Source organism: Habropoda laboriosa, unplaced genomic scaffold (assembly GCF_001263275.1).
Source record: "Habropoda laboriosa isolate 0110345459 unplaced genomic scaffold, ASM126327v1 scaffold295, whole genome shotgun sequence".
NCBI lineage: Eukaryota > Metazoa > Arthropoda > Insecta > Hymenoptera > Apidae > Habropoda > Habropoda laboriosa.
The window spans coordinates 725,449-746,042 of record NW_017100429.1 but is presented as its reverse complement, the minus strand read 5'-3'; the positions used below and the strand labels follow the sequence as shown (position 1 = coordinate 746,042).

The window sequence follows — 20,594 nt, the reverse complement described above, 5'->3', positions numbered from 1 at the left end:
ACAGGAACATTTTCTGCAACGAAACATCGAACAACTCGCAAAGTACGTATATGCGATACAAGTTACCGGGTGGGAAAGTCGGTAAAGATCGAAGATACCTCGACGTGGAATAAAGAGCGAAATTGAGGTGGCTATCTTCGAAACTTGCTTCGTGACTATCGCGAGATGGGGCGAGAGGGAGAGAGAGAGAAAGAGAGAAAGAGAGAGAGAGAGAGAGAGAGAGAGAGAGAGAGAGAAAGAGAGAGGAGTACATACACTGGGGCTGATCAAAAGTTAACAGGTAAAAATTAATGTTTAAAGAAATTGGCCAAAAATTGGGATTTATTAGGTAAACCTAGCCCTTAAATGGTTGAATTTTTTGCCTCTTTGTCAGCATCCAGTGTAAATAGATTTTAGGATCTCGTGTACGTGCGCTGTGCAATACTTACAACCTGTGAATATACATATATATATATAATATACCAGCATAGAGAAAATAGATAGGTAAATATGTAAATATATAAATATGTATATATACAATTATAGAGATAGAGGGACATATCAAGATCAGGCAACCTGTGCTGAAAGAGGAGACCAAGAAGAAAAAGAGAGAAAAATAAAACAATAAGTGTAAGACGAAAATAGAGAAAGAGAGAGCAATAATTGAAAGGGTGAGTGAGACAGACAAATAGATAGAGAAAATTCGAGCAACAGGGTGATAAAATTCCTTGCAAAAATAGTGATCCATCCAGAGCAGTGAGTTCTTCAGAAATTTGTTTATGTTACCGGCTGAAAAGTGGAGAATAAACATGTCGATTTTGGAGCAACCCAACGAAGCTACAGAAGTTTGATTGCAATTGCATCTGTCCTGGTCAATGTCCTGACAAAAATACGTCAAGTAGGTCGAGGGTGAGCAATGAATCTTACAGAGAAGAAAGAGAGGATTGGAATAATAATAAATGTTTCATTTCCACCGGCGAAAGTATTTAAAGATCGACGAGATCGGGTGAGATCCGTTTAAGGTGGTCTTTTCTCGCGTGAAATGCGACGTAATCCGCGGGCAGAGCTAACGGGGCGATTGTTCATGGAAAAACGAGTCAAAAATGTGCTATGCATTTTTTTCGCCCGAGTTCCCGTTCTCAAGAAAAACGACTTGAAAGTCGGTCGCGAGCGCGTGTGCTTTTAGCGTACCCGTGCACAGTGCTTCTCATTTAGAATCCTTTCACGATTCATGGAACACAATCTGACAAATATTTCACCGCTGACGAATCCTTCGAACAATTTCTTTTTTCTACATACCTAAACATTTGCGGCAATCAAGGTGAATCAAATAAAAAGATACTCCCTTGAAAAATTGTCAATTTTTTAAATATGTATATATATATCCGGTATAAGAAATTTTTAGTTTTGTTCTCAAAACGGTACATGGACAGTGCAAGGATTCTAGTAGTGAAAGGGAATCACAACAGAACTGACCGTAAAGAAGTTACAGATTTAGAGAGGTTAGGTTGAGAACCCCTGAGTCACGTCAGACCACCGGCCGCACTTCAACTTCAATTTCCCCGAAAACGAAGCATCCTACGAAGAACCGCCGTACCACCTTTTCTCTCCATTTTTCCTCGAAGAATTGCCCCGTGCAAGAACCAGCCCCTTAACAGTACTACCAACCGCGGAAATCCAACATTTCCACGGATGGGTCCATCCTATCTTCCAGGCGTTCATAACCTCGAAATCTCTATCTATAGGACAGTCCAAGGAGCTTCCGTAGCCTCGTTGATGTGTCTCAGCTTAGATCACGTGGCTCTGGCAAAGATGGCGTCGGTATTCAAGCGGCAGTCAACGTCCGGCTCTCGAAACACGGTCGATAGAACGAGGAAACGAGATTAACGTCTGGCCGTAGTGCTAGCATTAGTTACAGCTTCTTAATTGCTGCCTTGAAGACCGACGCGCGGCCAGCCAGAGCTCGAGGAAGGGGGGATGGATGGATCCGCGTACGCATCGATTTCCATTCTCTGGCTTCTCCTCGTTTTTCACGCTCCAGCTCGTTCCCTCAAGCATCCATCCAATAAACCAAGACATTGCCACACATTCTTCTAGACTATTCGCGAATTTTTCCTAAGTTATTCCCTGGCTTGTGAGAACTGGAAAGCCACTTAAGAGACACGTGCGTACGTGGACGTCGAGAGATAGAGAAAGAGATAGGTTAGGTTTGGTTAAGTTAGGTTACACGCGCTGAAAACAAAGAGACGAGCCTTCCCACGGCGATTACTGTTAGCTTGGTGCACTGTCGAGACCCAACCGCGGAATAATTCATCAAGTGCAATCGCGGACTTAACCCAATCCAAGGAGAAAATTGACAGACAAAGGAAGTTGAGAGTCGGGAAGAACCGGTCCAGACGTAGCTGATTTGCAATTCGATGGCTGGACACACCGTGATCGATGGTCTGACGGCGTTGATCGTTTCAATTAAGCCCACTTAAGTGGTGGTGCGTTTCCTCTAAATTGAAACCGAAGGAACACATTTTTCCTGTTTCTTTCGCTTCGTGTTGGCCAAATGGTAAAAACCCGGGAGAAAAACACCGAGGCAAAAAGAAAAAAAAACAAGAAAGAAAGGGGGGGGGAGCTCCTCCGCTCGCCAAACTATGCTGCGTGCATTATGAAAAATGGGGCGCAGGTGGGTAGCTGCAACGGTTCTCAATCTCGTCCCAGAAACCTTTGAGGCTCGTGCAAAAAAGGAAATTTACCTTTTGTGCATGCCATTTTATCACGAACAAAGGGTGGCCTATTAAATCTTCCTAATTAACAGCCTGTTATGGCGGTTCTAGGTTGAGAACCGCTGGGGGGTCGATTCGTTCACGGGACTCATAAATTCGTTCGTATCGACTGTAGATCGAAAAGCAAGGTAGTCCTCCATCGATACGGTGCAGCCTACCATGCGAACCAGCCTTAATCCATAGTCAGAGAAAGAGACAAAAAGAGATGGATAAAAAAGAGTTAGAGAAAGACAGAAGGAGAGACAGGTAGTTTAGTGAAAATATGGTGATCGTACGGCAGTTGATCTCGTCCGAGCCGTCCGAACATTGCGGTCGACCATCACAACGTCTCTTACTGTCCAGGCACAATCCGTTGTTGCATCGAAACATTCCACCCGGACATTCGTTCACTACAACGGCCAGATGGTTCTCCGTTAGAGCGAGAACATTCTCGTGCAACAGCGCGCGATTTCAGAGAGAAATGACCTTACCGACAGAGTCCCGGTGTCCCATTTCAGCTATCGTGTGTAGATAACATGTTAGCTAACATACACATCGCTACCCAAGAAGTTGTTCGGTATCTCAGTGTCGAAGTATCGAACATTTTTTTCAATCAATCGATAGTTCCAAGTGCGTGGAACAAGATTCTGAAGGAATTTTTGAAAGATTCGAAAAATTGTGACAGTTACAGGTCTTTGGAGAGCGCGTGGCTATATCACGTTCGAGCTAACTCTGGAACGGCAACGAGTGTGTAGAAAAAGAATCTGAAGAATTGAGAAAGTTATGAAGGTATAAAAGGTGTAGCACTCTCTTGTTAGAGCTAACTTCACGCTTTTCAAACTTGTAGGGCGGATATCTCGACAATTAATAATCCAATAGATCTGAAATTTTGTGGAAATGTTTGTGTATAGTTTATCTACCACATGAAATACTGTGGTGATTTTAACTTTTATGCGTTTTAGCCGGTGCTTGTAGAAAGAGTGCCCTAAAAAATTTCATCCTTCCCTTTGAAACGCTGCCATTTTGTACGCCGCGAAAATTTTTTAATTTCCGTTGCTCCAGCAATTAAGGACACACTATAGATTACAACGAGTGCCTCCTTTTTGTTCTAGCTCAAACCGGTAGCAAGTTTCTTCAACCACCATAAGGGTTCAATTCTTTTACGTACATATATTATATTAATTATGCGTCATAATTACTAAAAAAAAATATTTTTCTACACTGCCAGCATGACTTAATAAGGAAAAAAATAGCCATCGAATTTCATTTAAAACTGTGCTAGAAGAAAATTCTTGAAAAATGTCCAATTTTCGGCATGTGATATCGAGCTGCCAAACTTCTCGAAACTCTTTTTACGAATTCTTCGGTTGGCAATTTGTTAATGGCGCATTTCCAAATTGCTGAAGGGAACCCTGGACTCTGCCGCCACCCTTGCCCTGGGCTCCTTTGCGTGCATGTCGACCCGTCCATCCGAATTTGGAAATGGTACTCACGCTCATCCCGTGACGATAAACCAGAAGTGTACACTGGGTATCCCAACCCTTTCGTTCTACAGGGTGTCCCAAAATCAGTGAAAGTTAATTAAGGATATCAAAGATGTACTTGGTTAATACGACAGTGAGATTAATGCTCATTTTTTGTTAACTGAACTTATACAGTGTTTCAGACAGTATACAGGGAGTTTCAAAAGCTTGATCCTCGCTATCTATGGAATGCATCGAGTTTTCAAGATAAGTTAATGTGAATTGAGGTTAAGTGAGCAACGAACGGGTTAAAGGTCAACCAGTGCACGTTTCCAGCAGCGGAAACAGACTGTAAAGGCCTGTACCCATGAAATGCCACTCGTGCATGGAATCACCACACTTCATTACCAATTCTCATGCAGTAACATGCTTGCAAAGTTCACTATTACCATTCAATCCATGTGAACATTCAGCAGACCATCTACCTGCATTCGTGTCCTTGTGAACGGGGCCTAAGGGCGCCATCTTTGTCGAGGGAATGCGATGTTAGTCAAACGACGAGCAAAGAACCAGGAATGGTAAATTTGGGAGAGAGGTAAATTTTGGTACAGGATGATTTTTTGGTTAGAGTGCCATGAAATGTGCCATTTTTGTTAGTGATTCGACATGATTCAAGTCTGATATTCATGAGAATGACTTCGACCTAGTTAAACGTCCTCGAATCAATTTTTTTTTTTTCCGTTCAAAAATCACGCAAAGGCAGGGAATCAGGTGGGCAAACCATTTTTCCCTGGACAGTGATCGCCACCATGGCCCATATTTACCACATCCAGCTTCATCAGATGCGTCAGGACACTGGATTCTATTGTCGCATCGCTCGATATCCGGTATGCATTCCCCACTGGCACATTTCCATTCGGCAGGCGTGCAGACCCCTTGACGATAATAGTAACAGTTCAGCAAAAGCGCAAACAAAAAAATGCTTCAACACGGGGTCTTAAGAGGTGGGGGCGGAGGATTAGCACCACTGACATAACCTAAAAAATCATGGCAGCCACGACGAGGTATATCAGTGGCCTAACATTTGGGAAAGAGAGTTTTTGCAGGGATTATGGGTCACTCAGAAATTCGAATTATTGTTGCGGAGAATTAAAAACGTAACTGTCAGACGTGAAAACATCGATCAATTATTATCGAGGATGAAAACATCGGTGAACTAATTTCATTGAATTACACAGGCTAAGTTTAAAATTGCCTTTAAATACTAGAACCGTTACTTCCTCTTGCTTTTAATATTGAATGCCCTTACAGGTTATTGTCCTGAGTTACCGTCAGATGCGGAAACGTCGAATGTTATCACCGGGCGTGAAAACATCGGTCGAATAATATCTCGGCTGAAGTTTAACGTGTACATCTAAGTAGCGGAACCATTCTTCTCGAATGTAATGATAAATTCATTGCACTTGGAACGCGAAAATATTAGTCACTTATCTCCGGACGTGAAAACATCGGTCTGCCGAAATAAGCATCACCGGTGAGTCCCTCTGTAAATGTTCCGAGTTCTGGGAAATTGAAAGTGTCCAAATGTTCTGAATGACCTAAATGGGAGACCGAAGGAGGCTTACCACAACCACGCTCGTCACTGCCATCGAGGCAGTCGAAGATATTGTCGCATCGGCGTCGAAGCAGAACGCATTGTCCATCGTCGCAACGCATTTCCCTGCTTAGATCGCATTCCCTCGGGCTCTCGGTTGTCCAGCGTGACTCTGGACCGGCTAAGCGTACATATACATACAAGCACATTGCCAATTACACTGACACAAGCGTTTCTAGCGTGTACAAACATGAGAAAATTGGTTCCACGATGGGGAAAACGACGCTATAGTTGCTATCGCGTTAGTTGGTCGGTCAAGGTCACTTACCCCCCACCACAGTATCGTACTATGGAAGGTGCAAAGAATCTACGCGTTAAATTTAACCTCTTGATAGTTCCTAGGGGTTGTTCAATTAGACTTTAGAATATAATTAGACCAGGTCAGGTTAGATTCTCTTTTAATGAACAATTATTTCTAGATTTGAACTGAAAAGGTCCCTTTTAAGGGAAGAAGATTTGTTTCCGTGCTCGATGTTCACGCCTTTTTATATCGTTAAACATTTCAGGCAGATCGGATATAGTTCTTCCCTTGAAACGAAATTATTGTCTCCGCATTATTCACCTGAAAATCTCAGGCAACGTGTAAGCTTGCCCGATAATAGGTGATAGTACTGATATCTCCGGAAAAGGATAGCGAGTTTGAAGCTAGGAAATAGGTATTCAACTATGTAGCTAGAGAAGAAGAGAAAGAGTCAACCAGGCGTAAAGAAAGCTTGTTGGCTGGTTTCACTGTTTCTTCTATTAAGCTAATGAATTAATTAGCAGTGTATAAGCCACGGCCGACCAGCCAGCAGCATCGTCGTCCCCGTCGCCAAGTGCTAAGCAAACGGGAGAGAACGCGTCTATCCAGCCGGTTTTACCTACACGCAGAGAGGGGAATGGGCCACAACTCCATGGTGTATATATTCGCAAACACATTTCTTTAACCATGCAGTCAGACAGAGAGCAAGGAGGAGGAGTCGAGTATGTACAAATCGAAATGCAGATGATGTAGTAAGCTAGAGATACGTATCGCGAGACTTAGTGCTGTGAATCGATGATTGAAAAGAATTATCTGCTCGTTTTCACTCGTGATTCATGATCTCCTTGTGATTCACAGAAATAGTACAATTAAACGAACCGAAATTTACACCCTACACTCTTCGATCGATTTCCGAGCAGAACCATCCTTCCAAACACTTTCGTATTATCAATATTCCTGCTCAAAACTCCAAAATCAATAAAAAAAAAAATGTCTCTTCTGAACTCGCTATTGACAGTTTCTTTCCGCTAAAAGAGCGCGGCCGTTATTGATCTTTGAAGTTTCTTGCAATGAAAAAGTAAGAAAAAAAAAAAAAAAGAAAGAAAGAAAACAGTGAAGAGGGAACAAAAAGGCATACTGGTAGGCTGAGTGACGTGTGTAATGGTTTCGTTAGCGCAATCTTCGTCACTGCGATCTGGACAGTCCGGGTGGCCGTCGCACCTGTAGACACCCTCGATGCACATGTTCCCGGTGGCGCATTTGAACTGGGTGGGTGTGCATTCCCGTTCTGTTTGTGTGGTCGTTTGTGTCGCAGCGAGGATGCAGGACGGCCAGAGAACATACATTTATATGTACAAATACATTGACAATGAATGCTGTTGAATAGGGCGAGGGGGGAAGATGGGGGGGTGGTCATCTATTGTTCAGGGGACAGGGTAACTGGAGCTTATTCATCGAAGAATTCCTACTGTTTCTCTCCCTCTGTTCTTCTGTCGAGGAAAATAAATGTCGACTTTGTAAACTTTTTATCATTTTTTTTCTTTCTTTATTTTACTTATCGATATTAACCGATTCCTGAGAATTATTCAATTTTGCATTTGTAATTTCTCACCAGACTTCTGCTTCGTGCAAGGAACCGGGAATTTCTCTGCGATACGAGATCGGTAATTCGACGGACAAATCTTTGTTACCGTGAAATCACCTAAACTAAACGACAGCTCTCTGACAGAATCTTCAATGCCCAGTCACCTTGTCCCCTTAACAGGCTATAATCGTTGCTCGATCGAGGGGAGGAACTTCTGTAGGGTTTCGATTCTGTTATGACATCGCGAAAGCCCGAAGCTCGTCCATGAACAACGAAAGCGTTCGACGAACAACGATATACACAAAGCTATCGGCTCTCAACAATATGGATGGGGTAATCGATCGATCCTGCGACTCGAGCCTCTGAAACTGGATTAAGGAAGTTCCTCAGACTTCCTGGGGACTTGGGACGCGCCGGTCTATGTACAATTAATGATCTGGAGAGGCGTATGTTAAAACTGTAAAGCTACCAATGTACAAATGTAGCACCGATGTCTGAGGAAAGCTTCGAGGTCCTAATTTCATTTCGCACCTTCGATCCTTGGTAGATTAATTAAAACTCGACGTGTGATATTTTTATCTGATATGCCAGGTTCCGTGAAAGTAAGTGTGTTAAAACAGGCTAGCGTTTAGCATCGATAAAGCTCTTTTTTTCTCCCTCAATCGCATCCTGATATTTCTTTAACTATTCACACTTTGTATATACTCGTAGATTTCATTACTTCTTCCACGACTGTGAATCGATAAATCGTCGTAGTATATTCTTCACAGATTCGTAATCTATTATAATAAGTATTCCAGACTCCCAAAAGACGTCGAAGCTTTTCTCAGCCAGCTCAATGACCCCACTCTGTGTGAGCACCATCAAGAGTTCATATTACTTGGCAAGCAGAAGCATGGACCCATGGGTACCAGGGACTCCAAAAATCAACTTGGTTAATTAGCACAAACTGTGGTTAATTAATTCGCGGCTGAATTATACCGCGAAAAATGTTCACCTTTGGAGGAGTCTCTGGTACCCTAATGGTCCCAGATGATACGTAAGTGTTTATATACCGCAGTGAAGCTCGTCTTCTGCCCGTGGGCAGTCGTCGAATCCGTCGCAAACGGAGCTCTTCGATATGCAAGAGCCATCGTTGCAGGTGAAGTCCATAGAGGGGCACGGGGCCAAATCTACAGGGCGCCAGAGAAAAACAGACAGAGCCTGGATTCGGTGAACCCCACTCGAGAACTTGTGTGTGTCGGTGTGTGCGTGTGTATATGTACGTTTAATGATGAAAAAGCTCTCGAGAGTCGAGGTTACGTATGTACAAAAGCCACGAGATCCACACACGTGTATGTGTGTGTGTGTGTGTGTGTGTGGAGACACATTTAAAGCGCTAGGGGATACATTGGACACTCGATACACTGAAAGCATCTGTTATATGGTGAATGGTATATTTATATGGCGGCTGTCAGGTTGCGATAGTGACCATGGCCGACTGCTGATCCTGCAACGCCGTTGTTGCAAACAGATTTTCCAATATAATCTCACGTTCAGATTTTTTCTTCTTTTTGCATCTAACAAGGGATCGTCGAGAAGCGATAATCGATGATTTTTATGAAATTTTGTAAGTAAGTTTTCTTTTTCTTATCTGTCATCATCAACGCCGAAGAGGTGAAAATTATTCTGAAAATTGAGGATGGTAAACAGATTTTGTTTAATACGATGGGAAGTATTAGAGATATGTTTATCATCCTAATCGTTCAGCGTCATCTTCATCTCTTCACAGTGTTGACGAGCAGATAGAAAAAAGGATACTTGGCGAACATTTCTAATCTCCCTGAAAAGTTTCATCGAAGTCAGCGATTATCACTTCGGGATGTTCCCTCGTGAGAGGAAGATAGAACAGCAGGATAAGCAATTCTACGGTGTTTTCTGGCAACCTGACATGGGGGTCACGCGACTCCTCGACCAAAGGGGGGAATCCTTCGAAGCTGGCTAACATTTAAAGCAATCTGAAGAAGCCCCTCGTCAGAATATTTCATGGGTGACTATGTACAATGTGTATCTGTTTGGTATGGACATATGTAACACTGGTGTGTCTGTTTATGTGATGTTACAATCTAGAAGAACATGACTTTGTTGATTCAACTCGAAAGAAAAACAATCCTCAGGCTCGTTGCCTGAGCTTCTGTTCAAACAAACTGACCACCAGTCGGTGTACATTTCACAAGATCCCCTCTAGAAGATGAAGAATACTCGTTAGTCCCATTTCTACAAAGCTGCTCCAGTTTCCTTTGCATTCATCAGTCGCCTAATCTCGATCATTAGCCCGGAATCCTATTTTCCTTTCAGATTATGCCACTCGAATGCAAAGGACGATTCACAGGGCGCAGCGTCGAACAGAGAATCCCTGAAAATACACTCAGTGTCTTCCCATCAAGGCGTTTCTTTTTTTTTTTTTACAAGCAGAGAGACGAACGTCACAAAAAGAATTTCCAACACGCATACACAAAGTTTCTCTCGTCCGGGTCACACTGAAGCCACTACTTTGTACAGCCATAGTTCCAACAGCTCCGGGACAGATTCCCACTGTTTCGCCACTGCCTGTGACTAGCCTTTCTACCTTCACTGCCACAGTCTAGCTCATCTGCTCCGTCCTTACAGTCCACCCTGTTGTTGCAGACGTAGATACTGCTGATGCAGGTCCCGTCACAGGCGAATTCCCCATTTTCACAGGCTTCTGAACCTCTGGCAGACACTTCGGATCCAATTTCGTTCGCCTCGTAGTCGGAATCATCGCAGCCGGACTCGTCACCGTTATCCTCGCAGTTTCTGATCCCATCGCAGACCTTGTCTCGAGAGATACAATAGCCGTCGTCGCAGAGGAACTGGCTCTGTTCACACTTGAACGTCTCAGAAGTTGTGCTGTTCGATGATTCAACGGTCGTGCCGTTGAATTTCTTTTCAGAGCTCGCAACAGTTGTATCCTTGCTCTTCTCAGGCGACAAAGAAGCCTCGATAATTGAGGAACTTGTGGAAAGAGTTATTTCATCTATTACAGAAGTCGACGTGTTCTGTTTTTCCTCGTTGGACTGGAGTTCTTTTGTATCATCCTCTGAACGAGCCGAAGAGCTCGTCGTCTCGGGGAAAGCCGGTTTAGTGCCGATAAACGACAAAGTGGAGTTGTTCCAGGTGGTTTCGCTGGTGGTTGTCCCGCTTTGCTCAGATACCGTGGACTGTTTGTTCCGCCTGTTCTCGTCAGCCAATTCAGTGACAGCCTCCACCAGATCTGGAGACTCTGTCTTCTTGAGCCAGTAAGTTGGGCTTAAGGTGACACTTGAGCCAATTTCTGCAGGATCTCCTTTCACCTTCACGGTGGTATCGACTATTTCTACCGAATTCCGGGAGAAATCAGCGTAGTTCTCACCGTCGACATCGACGAGGTTAGTTTCCTCGATACTAACAAGTCCTGAATCAATGTTTTCGTCATTGGCTGTTCCCAACTTCTTCTCACGCTCGGACTTCCTCCGGCATTCAGCACACACCGCGGCGCACTTGTGCGCCTTCTTTTCCAAGGATTGGTCAGCCGATGTCGAGGATTTGTTCGAAATTTTATTGGACAGTCTGTCTCTGCTCAACAAGTTTATCTCGACTTTAGAATCCTCCGACTTAGACTCGTATAACTCTGTTTCTACCTTCACGGGAGGTGTCACCCTTCCTTCCCTCATAGATGTCTCTTCAGAATCATTTCTCAAGCTTTCAAATGGTATATCTTCCGATAGAATCGATCCTTGGACTTCTTCTGTATTGCTAGACCAATCTTCCAAGTCTGATAACGTAATTTCATGTCCAATAGTCGTTTCGTACTCTTCCTCTGATTCTTCTTTGGAGAAACGTTTGATTTTCAACGTGTCTGCAGTGTCTTCTTCAATTAGATTCCACCTCTTAGCGTCCTCGTCTAAGTTGGTTGTCAGATTCTCCTCGACATCTTCGTCCGAGGGTCTATCGATGTTCAGAATCTCTGAGGAATCGTTGAAGATCAGGTTTTCCCAGAAATTCCAGCCTGTGGTTTCTCCTGTACTCTCTGAAGTGGTTTCTACGACTTCCTCCAGTTCTTTAACATTGGAAAAATTCCCTTCCGTCGAAACAACAGGATCTGTACTTGCTACCGTAGAGGTGAATTCATTTTCTTCCTTCGTGGAACGATCGTCTTCAATTTCTGACTCTGTAGAAGCTTCTACACTTCTCGAGGTACTGCTCCCTTCGTCCTCAGCTGTAGCAGTCTGCCATTCGTTATAAAATGTCTCGTTCTCCGTCGATTTTATGCTGGTAGATACGGTCGAAGTTGCGTATTTTCTAGCCTTCCCTGGCTTCCTCTTCCTTTTCCTTTTCCTCAGCTTCTTCTCGGCATTAAGCCTCCATTTGCGAGTCAAAGGTGTTGTCGAAGTCGTAGAATCTACCAAAACCGCAACATCAACTGTTTCACTTATCCTATGGTTAGTGTCAGTACTGTTCTTTATATTCCTCCTTCGCGAATGCTTCTTCTTCTTCCGTCTGGGCCTTTTCACATCACTGTCGACGATATTTTTAGCTTTCACGAGGGAACGTTGAATATTTCTGGCAGATTTCAGGTAATTCTCATTCGACCTTCCTGCAAAAATGTTCCACAATGTTGACTCGGACTTCGATAAAGTCTCCGAAGATGATTTTCGGTATAATCTGTTCGGATCACCGGAATCCTTCATCAGCTTTCCTTCACGCTGTTTCCAATCGTTGAACGATCTTCTGTGCGGGTTTATCTTGTTCGTCTCCACGAACCTCCTCATCATTCTCTCGTCGTTGTACACGTTCCTCCACGACTTCTTCACTGCGATGTCAACGGGGACGTTGCAGGAAACGGTGGGAAACAAGAGAAAAAATCGAGGTAGAGATGCCAAGAGATGAAAAAGGAGGGAGACGAAGAGAGAGGCTGAATCAAGAAGAATCGCGGATAAGTTTGTCGAAAAACCCTTCGCACAGAGGCAATGATAAAATGATCGTTACACAGGATCAATTTGGAAAACGCTAAATTGCATTCAACAGGGATGCAGGATGAAACAGTGATGAGAATTAAACGAGCAGGCCAGGGAAATTAGCCTGGTGGTTTCAATTTTAAACATCCCCAGACCACGTCACACACAGCAACAGGTGTGTGCATTATTCAGAGGCTCCGTTTTCACGGTTTCCACCGGACAAAACTCTCCCGTTCCAAACGAGCTGTCTTCCTCAAGAAACTGATTAAGAACGAAATAGCAGTAGTAGCCTGAATTATGTACAGATGACAGACACGTGATTCAGCCTCTTCCTCCTCGTTGCCAAGAGTCAGCTTGGTGCCTAGGAAAAAAGAATCCACTGCACCTCATTCTCACCACGCACCGAATCCACTCTGAATGGTAAATCTTGGATCGTCTAGCCTAAGTCGTGGTAGTTTTAACACGTTAAACAACTGTTCTCCAATCTTTCACATTTACCTGATCTACGTTCAACACGAGAATACGTTGTCTTTCGAACAAAAGGTTCAGACGTGTCGTTTGAAAAGAACCTTGTCAGACAATTGTGTGCACGTGTGTGTAGTTATGTAGGTACGAGTGTGCGTGATGGCAGTGTAGGTGGTGTGAATGGCATAATTACCGCAGTCCCTCTCGTCAGAGCCATCGGCGCACTCCTCCACCCCGTTGCACTGCAACTCGTAACCGATGCACCGTCCATCCGTGCAGCGAAACTCTGCTTCTCCGCAACCTGCTCCACACACCACACTCATGCACATTTTAACCCTTTAAAACGCCCCGGGTACTGCTCGACGACGCGACGGGACAAAAGGACTGGCAAACCGACCAATCGAAGAGAGTGAATAAAAGGAACGATTCTGTTTCTGATCTTTTTGTCCCGTCAAAGCTTCGCTCTTGGTGATCGGTGTCGATTGAACTATGGCAAAGGGTATTTTCGATAGATCTGAAGGATTAACTCTGTGCTCCAGATATATCTAGTTAGTACAGATAGCTGGAATGGACTTTTTGGATTTTATCAAATTGGAAAATATTATTTTCATCTTTGAAAGATGTGTCATAGGATGAAGCTGTGAATAATAAGTCTGAATAAATGTAAATCGTGCTCCACCAAGAGCTAAATAGTAAAAACACCCAACTAATCACCGATGGTGTCTGATCAGTCCTCTTTCGAGTCACCTTTAGAGTTATGACTCGGCCACGGGGAATTTTCAATCCCTCACTGATTTCGAACAATAAAGACCGTGCGAATGGTGCGGTTAAAGGGTTAAAAGCGCAGTCAAGCCGGCTTCTCATCAGCCCCTGCTTCACAAATAAAACACGCAGCTTCGGCTTACGATTCAAGCGACCCTTTTTCGACGTGCTCTCCTTTCCCTCTCGTCCAGTGAAATCAGCCGTGGTGTCTCTCAATGAAACCGTCACACAGTTAGATCTCTCCTTCGAGGGATGATTATTGCGATGATACTGAATGTCTCGCGAGAAACCTCGAATCACCGGGAAATTGTTTTTTTTTCTTTTGATAAATTTCGGGTGAAAACACCTTTCCCGGTGATCCGAGATTTTCACCCTGGAGACGATTTTCGTTGCGAGGCTGAGAATCTGTCCAAGCGTGTCGTGACGGAAAATTACGTACAGGGAGGGCGGGAAAAGATGTCACTTTCGGCTAGGGGTTAGGTCAGCATGGAGAGAGATCGTCAGATCGAAGGGAAAATTCGATAATCCACCAAGATCCACCTTGTAAGCTTGGCCCCCTTTTTTTTTCTCGTTACTTTCTGGGTTAGGTTAAATATGGTGAATTGCTGGTGATGACCATCTGCTGGGTCAACGTACAGGTTTCTCACTCTATCATGGAATCAGACAAGTCCGACGACAGAGAGGGGACATACGTGATTAGAACAAATAAACGAAAAAGTTCTCGTGTTCGTGTGAAAAATGAGTCCGCTCAATGTTGGAAAATGTCCAGGTGAGAAGAGAGTGTGTAACACGAATGAATTCAGATCAATTAGCGGCTCGTCACAATCACTGTGCCGACTTGTTGCTCTCACAATGTTGCTCTCACCGCTGTTAGACAGCGGTTCTCAAAGCGAGAGTATCGACCAGTCGTAGACCTCCAACTGGCACGTTCGAGTCTATTTCTCTGTTTTCACAAAGGTACCTGTTTGTTTCTTGGGAATGGTTACAGCAATACCGAACATTTCTTTTCCAATTTGTTTGCTTGTTTCTTTTTTTTTTCTATCCAGAGAGAAAGAGAAAACACACTCACCACACTGGTTCTCATCCTCGCCGTTACGACAGTCGACGTGATGGTTGCACCTTTTCTCGATGCTGATGCAGCTTCCGTCTTGACACCTGAACTGATCGCTGCTGCAGGTGGTCACTGAGAAATCAGAAAGGAAACGTTGAAAAATTGATCCGCGACGAGGTTTCAAGCACACCTTGTACATGTTACACGGTGCCGTTGAATTAATGTTAAAAGAACAGAGACCGTCGAGGAGGAAGAAAGAGTAAAACAGAACTGGACTGTGGATGCTTGATAATAATCGAAGAAAAATATTCGAGGTGTATTTAATCTCAATTATTTCTCGATTTTCCTTTTTCCAAGTTCGACAAACGTTCTTATTTCTGAATTATTTTCTTTCATCGTCACGACACCAAGATTCGGGCACGAAGACGATATTCTGCTCGCTGTGGATGGATTAATTTTGTACGACACCCACGGTCCAGTGAAAATAAGATAAAAGGAAACATAGAGGTACCGTTGCAATTGTATTCGTCAGAACGATCTCGGCAATCTGATCTTCCGTCGCATTTCGCGCTCAGACTCACACACTCTCCGTCGTAGCACTCGAACTGGTCTGACCGACATCGAACTAAACGTCGGGAAAGAAAAACGAAAGATAAACAAAATAAATTGGAAAATGAGGAAAAAATAATGAAATAACGACGAGGCGCAACGCGATTTAAACTAAAGAACAATTAAACGGTAATTCAAAAAATTAGACTCGACAAAATTGCCAGTTAAACTTAACCTCGATTATTATTTTACTTTACAGTTACGTCTCTGTGTGTCTGAAAATTCCAAATTTCCCAATTTTCAACCCCTCGCGCTGTACTTCCCAAAGGTATCTCGGTAAACCCGTTGTATCTTTAAAAAAATGGTAGGTTTCAGGCTTAACCTGTTCGCAAACAGCTTGAGAACCGATTCAAGCCGGAACTGGTAAGTGCTTAGAGACGAAACGGAGAGACTGGAGGGTCCGATTATCGGGGTGCTTGTGCACAGCAGATAATTAGGCAGTGGAACGATCATAATGAATCGGATTATTCCGTTGCGCCTTGTCTCGTCGCGGAGAAAGAAGGGAAATAAGATTCTTGTCGGGCAGTGAGGGTGGGCGGAGGGGTGTGCTCGAGGACTGCTTCTCTTCGCCGTCGTGCAATTAATTACTCGAGAAACAGGCGTCCATTATCGGGGGCCAGTAATATTCTTCGGCTCGAGCGATTACTCGGCCGAATAACCACGCGACGAGCCTTCCGTTTCACCTGAAATCGAATCCTGCGCCGCGCGTTCGCACGTACTTACACTGCTCTTTTCCGCTTGTTTCTCGCGTGTCTTTTAGTCCACCGGGTGTCCCATTCAACATTCTCCCGGTTTTTTCCAATTTTTTTTTTTGACAATATACAATTCGAGCAAATCCTTACGAACATCGAAACATTGTACTTCTGGCACCGGTGAGTGCCGTAATTTTCGTTACACCCTGTACATGCGACAGATTGTTCAACGTTTAAAAGAATTCTGATTTTTAAGTGAACTTGGACCGAGGATGTGTGACTTGATTTGGGACACCTGTACTGTTTTGCAATAATTCACCAGCCCACAGTGCAGACATGGAAAATGCTCGAAATTTGTAGATCAGAGATCCACGCCATGTTACCACTGCAAGAAAGTTCATATCGACCCTGTAGATCGTCGGTTGTGTTAAACTAAACGCTACCTTCTCCATCTCCAACCCCCATGCCTCGGTTGCACTTTAAAATTCCTCATTACCCTTGATTGTTACTTTCGAGTCACCCGGTATGCAACGAAATTTGCTCGTACATGGTGAGCGAATTTTAAAGTACAGGTTAGTTTACGCGACACTTCGAGGAAGTATGCGGTTCTCTCATTCATAAGTGACCATGTTTCCTCGTCTCATTCTTCGGGGTTCCTGTATATACGGTGTGCAGTTAATTTCGTACTTCGCAAACAATTTTCCTCATCCTTTCCATTGCTACAATCCCTGACACCGTCGCACCATTTCCTCGAGGACACGCAAAAGCCTGGGGTGCATTCGAATTGGTTCTTCGGGCAAGCTGCAAGAATTGTACATATTCCATCTGATAGGGTGAAAAAGCTGCCATGATTTAAATTTTCTTATCGTTCACTGTCGCGATCAGTAGACAGATGAGTTGACGACAATAAGTTCCACGATGGTATACACGGTGATCCACGAAGACACAGAAATAGAGCGAGAGAGACAAAGAGTGAGAGTTTCACGAGGACACACATAAAATGGCGACACTGCAGAGAATACCGATTACCGGTAAACGAATTTCGAGGTTAGAAAAGAGACGGGTACACACAAAAATGACAAAAAAGAAGAAGGAAGAAACAATTTACAAAAAGATATATTTAGAAGTTAAACGTTGTCTCCAAAGGAAACACCTTCTGCGCAAAAACGAACGAAAAGAAATTGATCGGGTATCCGAGGATTCGGGACACCCGGTACGTGTCTCGTCGAACTTTCACAGCTTTTGGGGAAAACTGTTCTTCGGGAAACATTTTACAGATTTATATCTGACTACCGGAAGTAGGAACGGTTCCGTACGAAATGCTCTGACACGAAGTCGAACGTGTTACTTCCTGTTCTCGAAAAGACGCTATATACAGGGTGGTCGGAAGGGTGAAGAAAAGCAGTCGTGGAATTAATTAGCGGCCCTTTAGGAGGACGAGAAGCGGTGGTCACACCACGGTGTGGCCATTAATTAACACGCACCGGGAGGAAATTTCACGGAAGAGATTATAAATGAACAAGGAGTTACGTGCGCGCGCGTGCACGGCTGTCTAATTTACGGCGGCAATTAGCTAACGATCGAGAGGATGAACGACTGTTCGAACAGAGTGCACTCGAAAGAATGAGAACGAAAAGCAACCCGTTGGAATTTCCATCGAACGATTTTCAACGTGTAAAGGAAAGAAAAAATTAAAAAGCGAGAAATAAGAAAACTCCGGGATCCTTGATATCTACGTGCCGGATATTTTTACAAAAACTAACGTGAAATTATGATATTGTGACTGATTTGCGTAAATATTATCCATGCAAAGATTCATCGCGAGTCTATATACCAGGTAACCCAAAAGTGTACAGTAGAAAAAGTTCCAAACGAAGAATTACTGTGACTATGATTAGTATTTTTGCACATGTGTTGTGAGAATAGAGCATCGCAATAGGGTATGCACGTACGGGTGATCCAGAAGTACTTACGGCGAAAACATTTTTACAGTCCATCTGTCAACAGTCGATCTAACGAAGCGCGTGGGGTATTATACAAGGGGTGGTGAAAAAGTAGACAAACGGTGAAATCACTGTTATCTAGCGTGCACAGCGATTTGCAGGAATACCTCTTCGTTTTTCGATTTTACCGCAAAAATTATTCCTTCGCATACCAAGATTAGATCGAGAAAAACTTGCGTGCACAGGTTAACGCAGCAACGAGATATCGGAAGGTGCGGTTGAAAATGGGTCAGTGACAAAAGCCGCGCGTAGATAGTGTTCGTTCTGCTTCCATTGTGTTACAAAAGTTGAAGTATTAATAGTTACAGTCCACACTTTGTTCATCGTTTAAGAATCATTCACGACAATGACACTTTTCTCAGACTTCACCTTTGAGAAAAGTTTCGATCGACATTCGCGGCGTTTAACACGAAAAAAAAATATAACTAGCGACAACGACGCGTGCGTATTCTACTTTCAATAGGGGTCTACGTATCGGGTGACCGAAAATAAAGAGAAGACGTTAAAATCAACGAAAGAACAGGTTTCTGTTCATTCTGGTACAAACGAGAAGCGATTAATAGGGAGAGAAGGCGGAACGGTTCTTTCGTTAAACGAATTCCTTACCCCGCGATGTTTATTGTTGCCGTCGACATGCGAAACATGTTTCTCACGTGCGCAATAATTACAGAGAAGATAATTACGAGCGTGTCCCCGTGTGTTTCCATTAAACGTCGCCGTTTACCCATTTTTCCTGAACGGCTGGCTCCTCGTCGCACGCGAAAAATGGCGGCACGCGATCTACCGTCCAGATCTATTAGTTTTCCAGTCATTATCTCCTGAATAATGGCCGCCGCTTGATTATCCAACTTTTCACGGTGATACATCGCGGCTATATTTTACTTCTCGCCCTTTTAGAAAAAGAACACCGCGTATACGGCATTGAACATCAAGAATTTTGAAGTGTGAAATTTCTGGAATTTTTGGTCACCCAGTATGCACGTTCATGGAAGCACCGAGGAATCACCTGAACCTTCGAAACGTCGTCACTTAGTTAGCGGTTATTTTACATCACTACAGAACTTTGGACCACCCTGTATAACTGCACCTTTACTTGCAACGGTAACTAACGAGTCCACAATTTACAGACCACCCGGTACGTAGTCAACAGCAGTTCGTGAACAACAACGGTTGGACGTTTGAACCCACGAGGAGATCAGATTGAAAAAAGCTACGAATATCCCTCTTGCAAATCCACGAGATCACGTTCCCCTCTGGTGGAGGAGGGGAGGGCGGGCCTAACCTAACCCAGAAAAAAAGAACATCGAAATTAATTCGATTCCGTGGAAGCAACGAATCGAATGGAACGTGAGGTCGTGGTCGCGGAGAAAATCCAGTTACAATTTTAACGCGATTTGCCAGGTGGCAAGTGCGTGCTCCTCTTCCCCTCTTCCGCCGTGGCGGCGATCGGCGAATACAAAAGCGGGTACATTGCGTTCGACCTCGAATATTGGCAAACGTGCAGGTACATCGTCTACGAGGCGAGAAGGCACATGACACACGTGACAGGAGTGCGACAACAGGAAGCGAGCATAGCGAGATTCCGCGATTTTTATCCCCCTCTGATTGTGAGCTGACATCATCTCAGGTTCAAGGCTCGAGGTGCCCCACCCTCTTCTGCGCTGGAATCGCGGACGACCGCCAAGCGACAGAATCCCGATGGCCCCATCTCCTTTCCAGCCACGAATTCACCGCTCGACACTCGCCACAACCACGTACCGGGTAGGTCAAAAGTTTCAACTCTTCTTTGCAATATCTCGACGTTCTCGAGGATTTATTTCAAAAGAGAAGCAAGTATACCAGATACATACTGATATAGTGTACCGAAAGGGACAAATTTCAATTCTAGAAGGTAGGATCAAGGAAAGAAGTTCTCCCTTTCGAGCACGAATGAGATAATTGACGATTAACAAGGTTACACATATTTCGTGGCATAAAAATTTCGATTCTTGCTACAATTATTGAGATTATGCGCCAAAATGAAGGTTCATTCCTGTGCCGAAATACATCCTGAAGTATCCAACGGTCAAAATTACAAGAGCTGAATAAATCAAATTTTAGGTTATGTTACGAATGCAGGATCGCATGAAATTCTACAGAACATTTTTTCACACAGCGAAAGGACAGAGGTTAGGCTAGGTTAGGTTTCTTCACACTTGCTCCGTTCCTCGTCACCGTCCGCTCCCTATTTTCTTTTTATACCTTTTTTTTGTAATTCGTCAACAAACTTCATTAGCGGCATTAATGTATGGACGCGCGCAAAAACGAGCAACGGCGCCGCGGCCGAATTTAAGGCAGCCC

The 20,594-nt window shown here is 43.9% G+C and overlaps 1 protein-coding gene across 4 annotated transcripts in view; it reads right to left on the bottom strand.

The window, feature by feature from the left end:
• LOC108575729 (basement membrane-specific heparan sulfate proteoglycan core protein) overlaps window positions 1-20,594 on the bottom strand; it is a 123,371-nt gene that overhangs the window by 20,256 nt on the left and 82,521 nt on the right. For all 4 annotated transcript variants that reach the window (XM_017938608.1, XM_017938609.1, XM_017938610.1 and 1 more), the window contains exons 11-13: window positions 16,939-17,052; window positions 15,462-15,575; window positions 14,969-15,082 (exon numbers count right to left, since the gene is read on the bottom strand). In XM_017938608.1, the coding sequence (XP_017794097.1) occupies window positions 14,969-15,082; window positions 15,462-15,575; window positions 16,939-17,052 (342 nt within the window). The remainder of the gene's footprint in view (window positions 1-14,968; window positions 15,083-15,461; window positions 15,576-16,938; window positions 17,053-20,594) is intronic.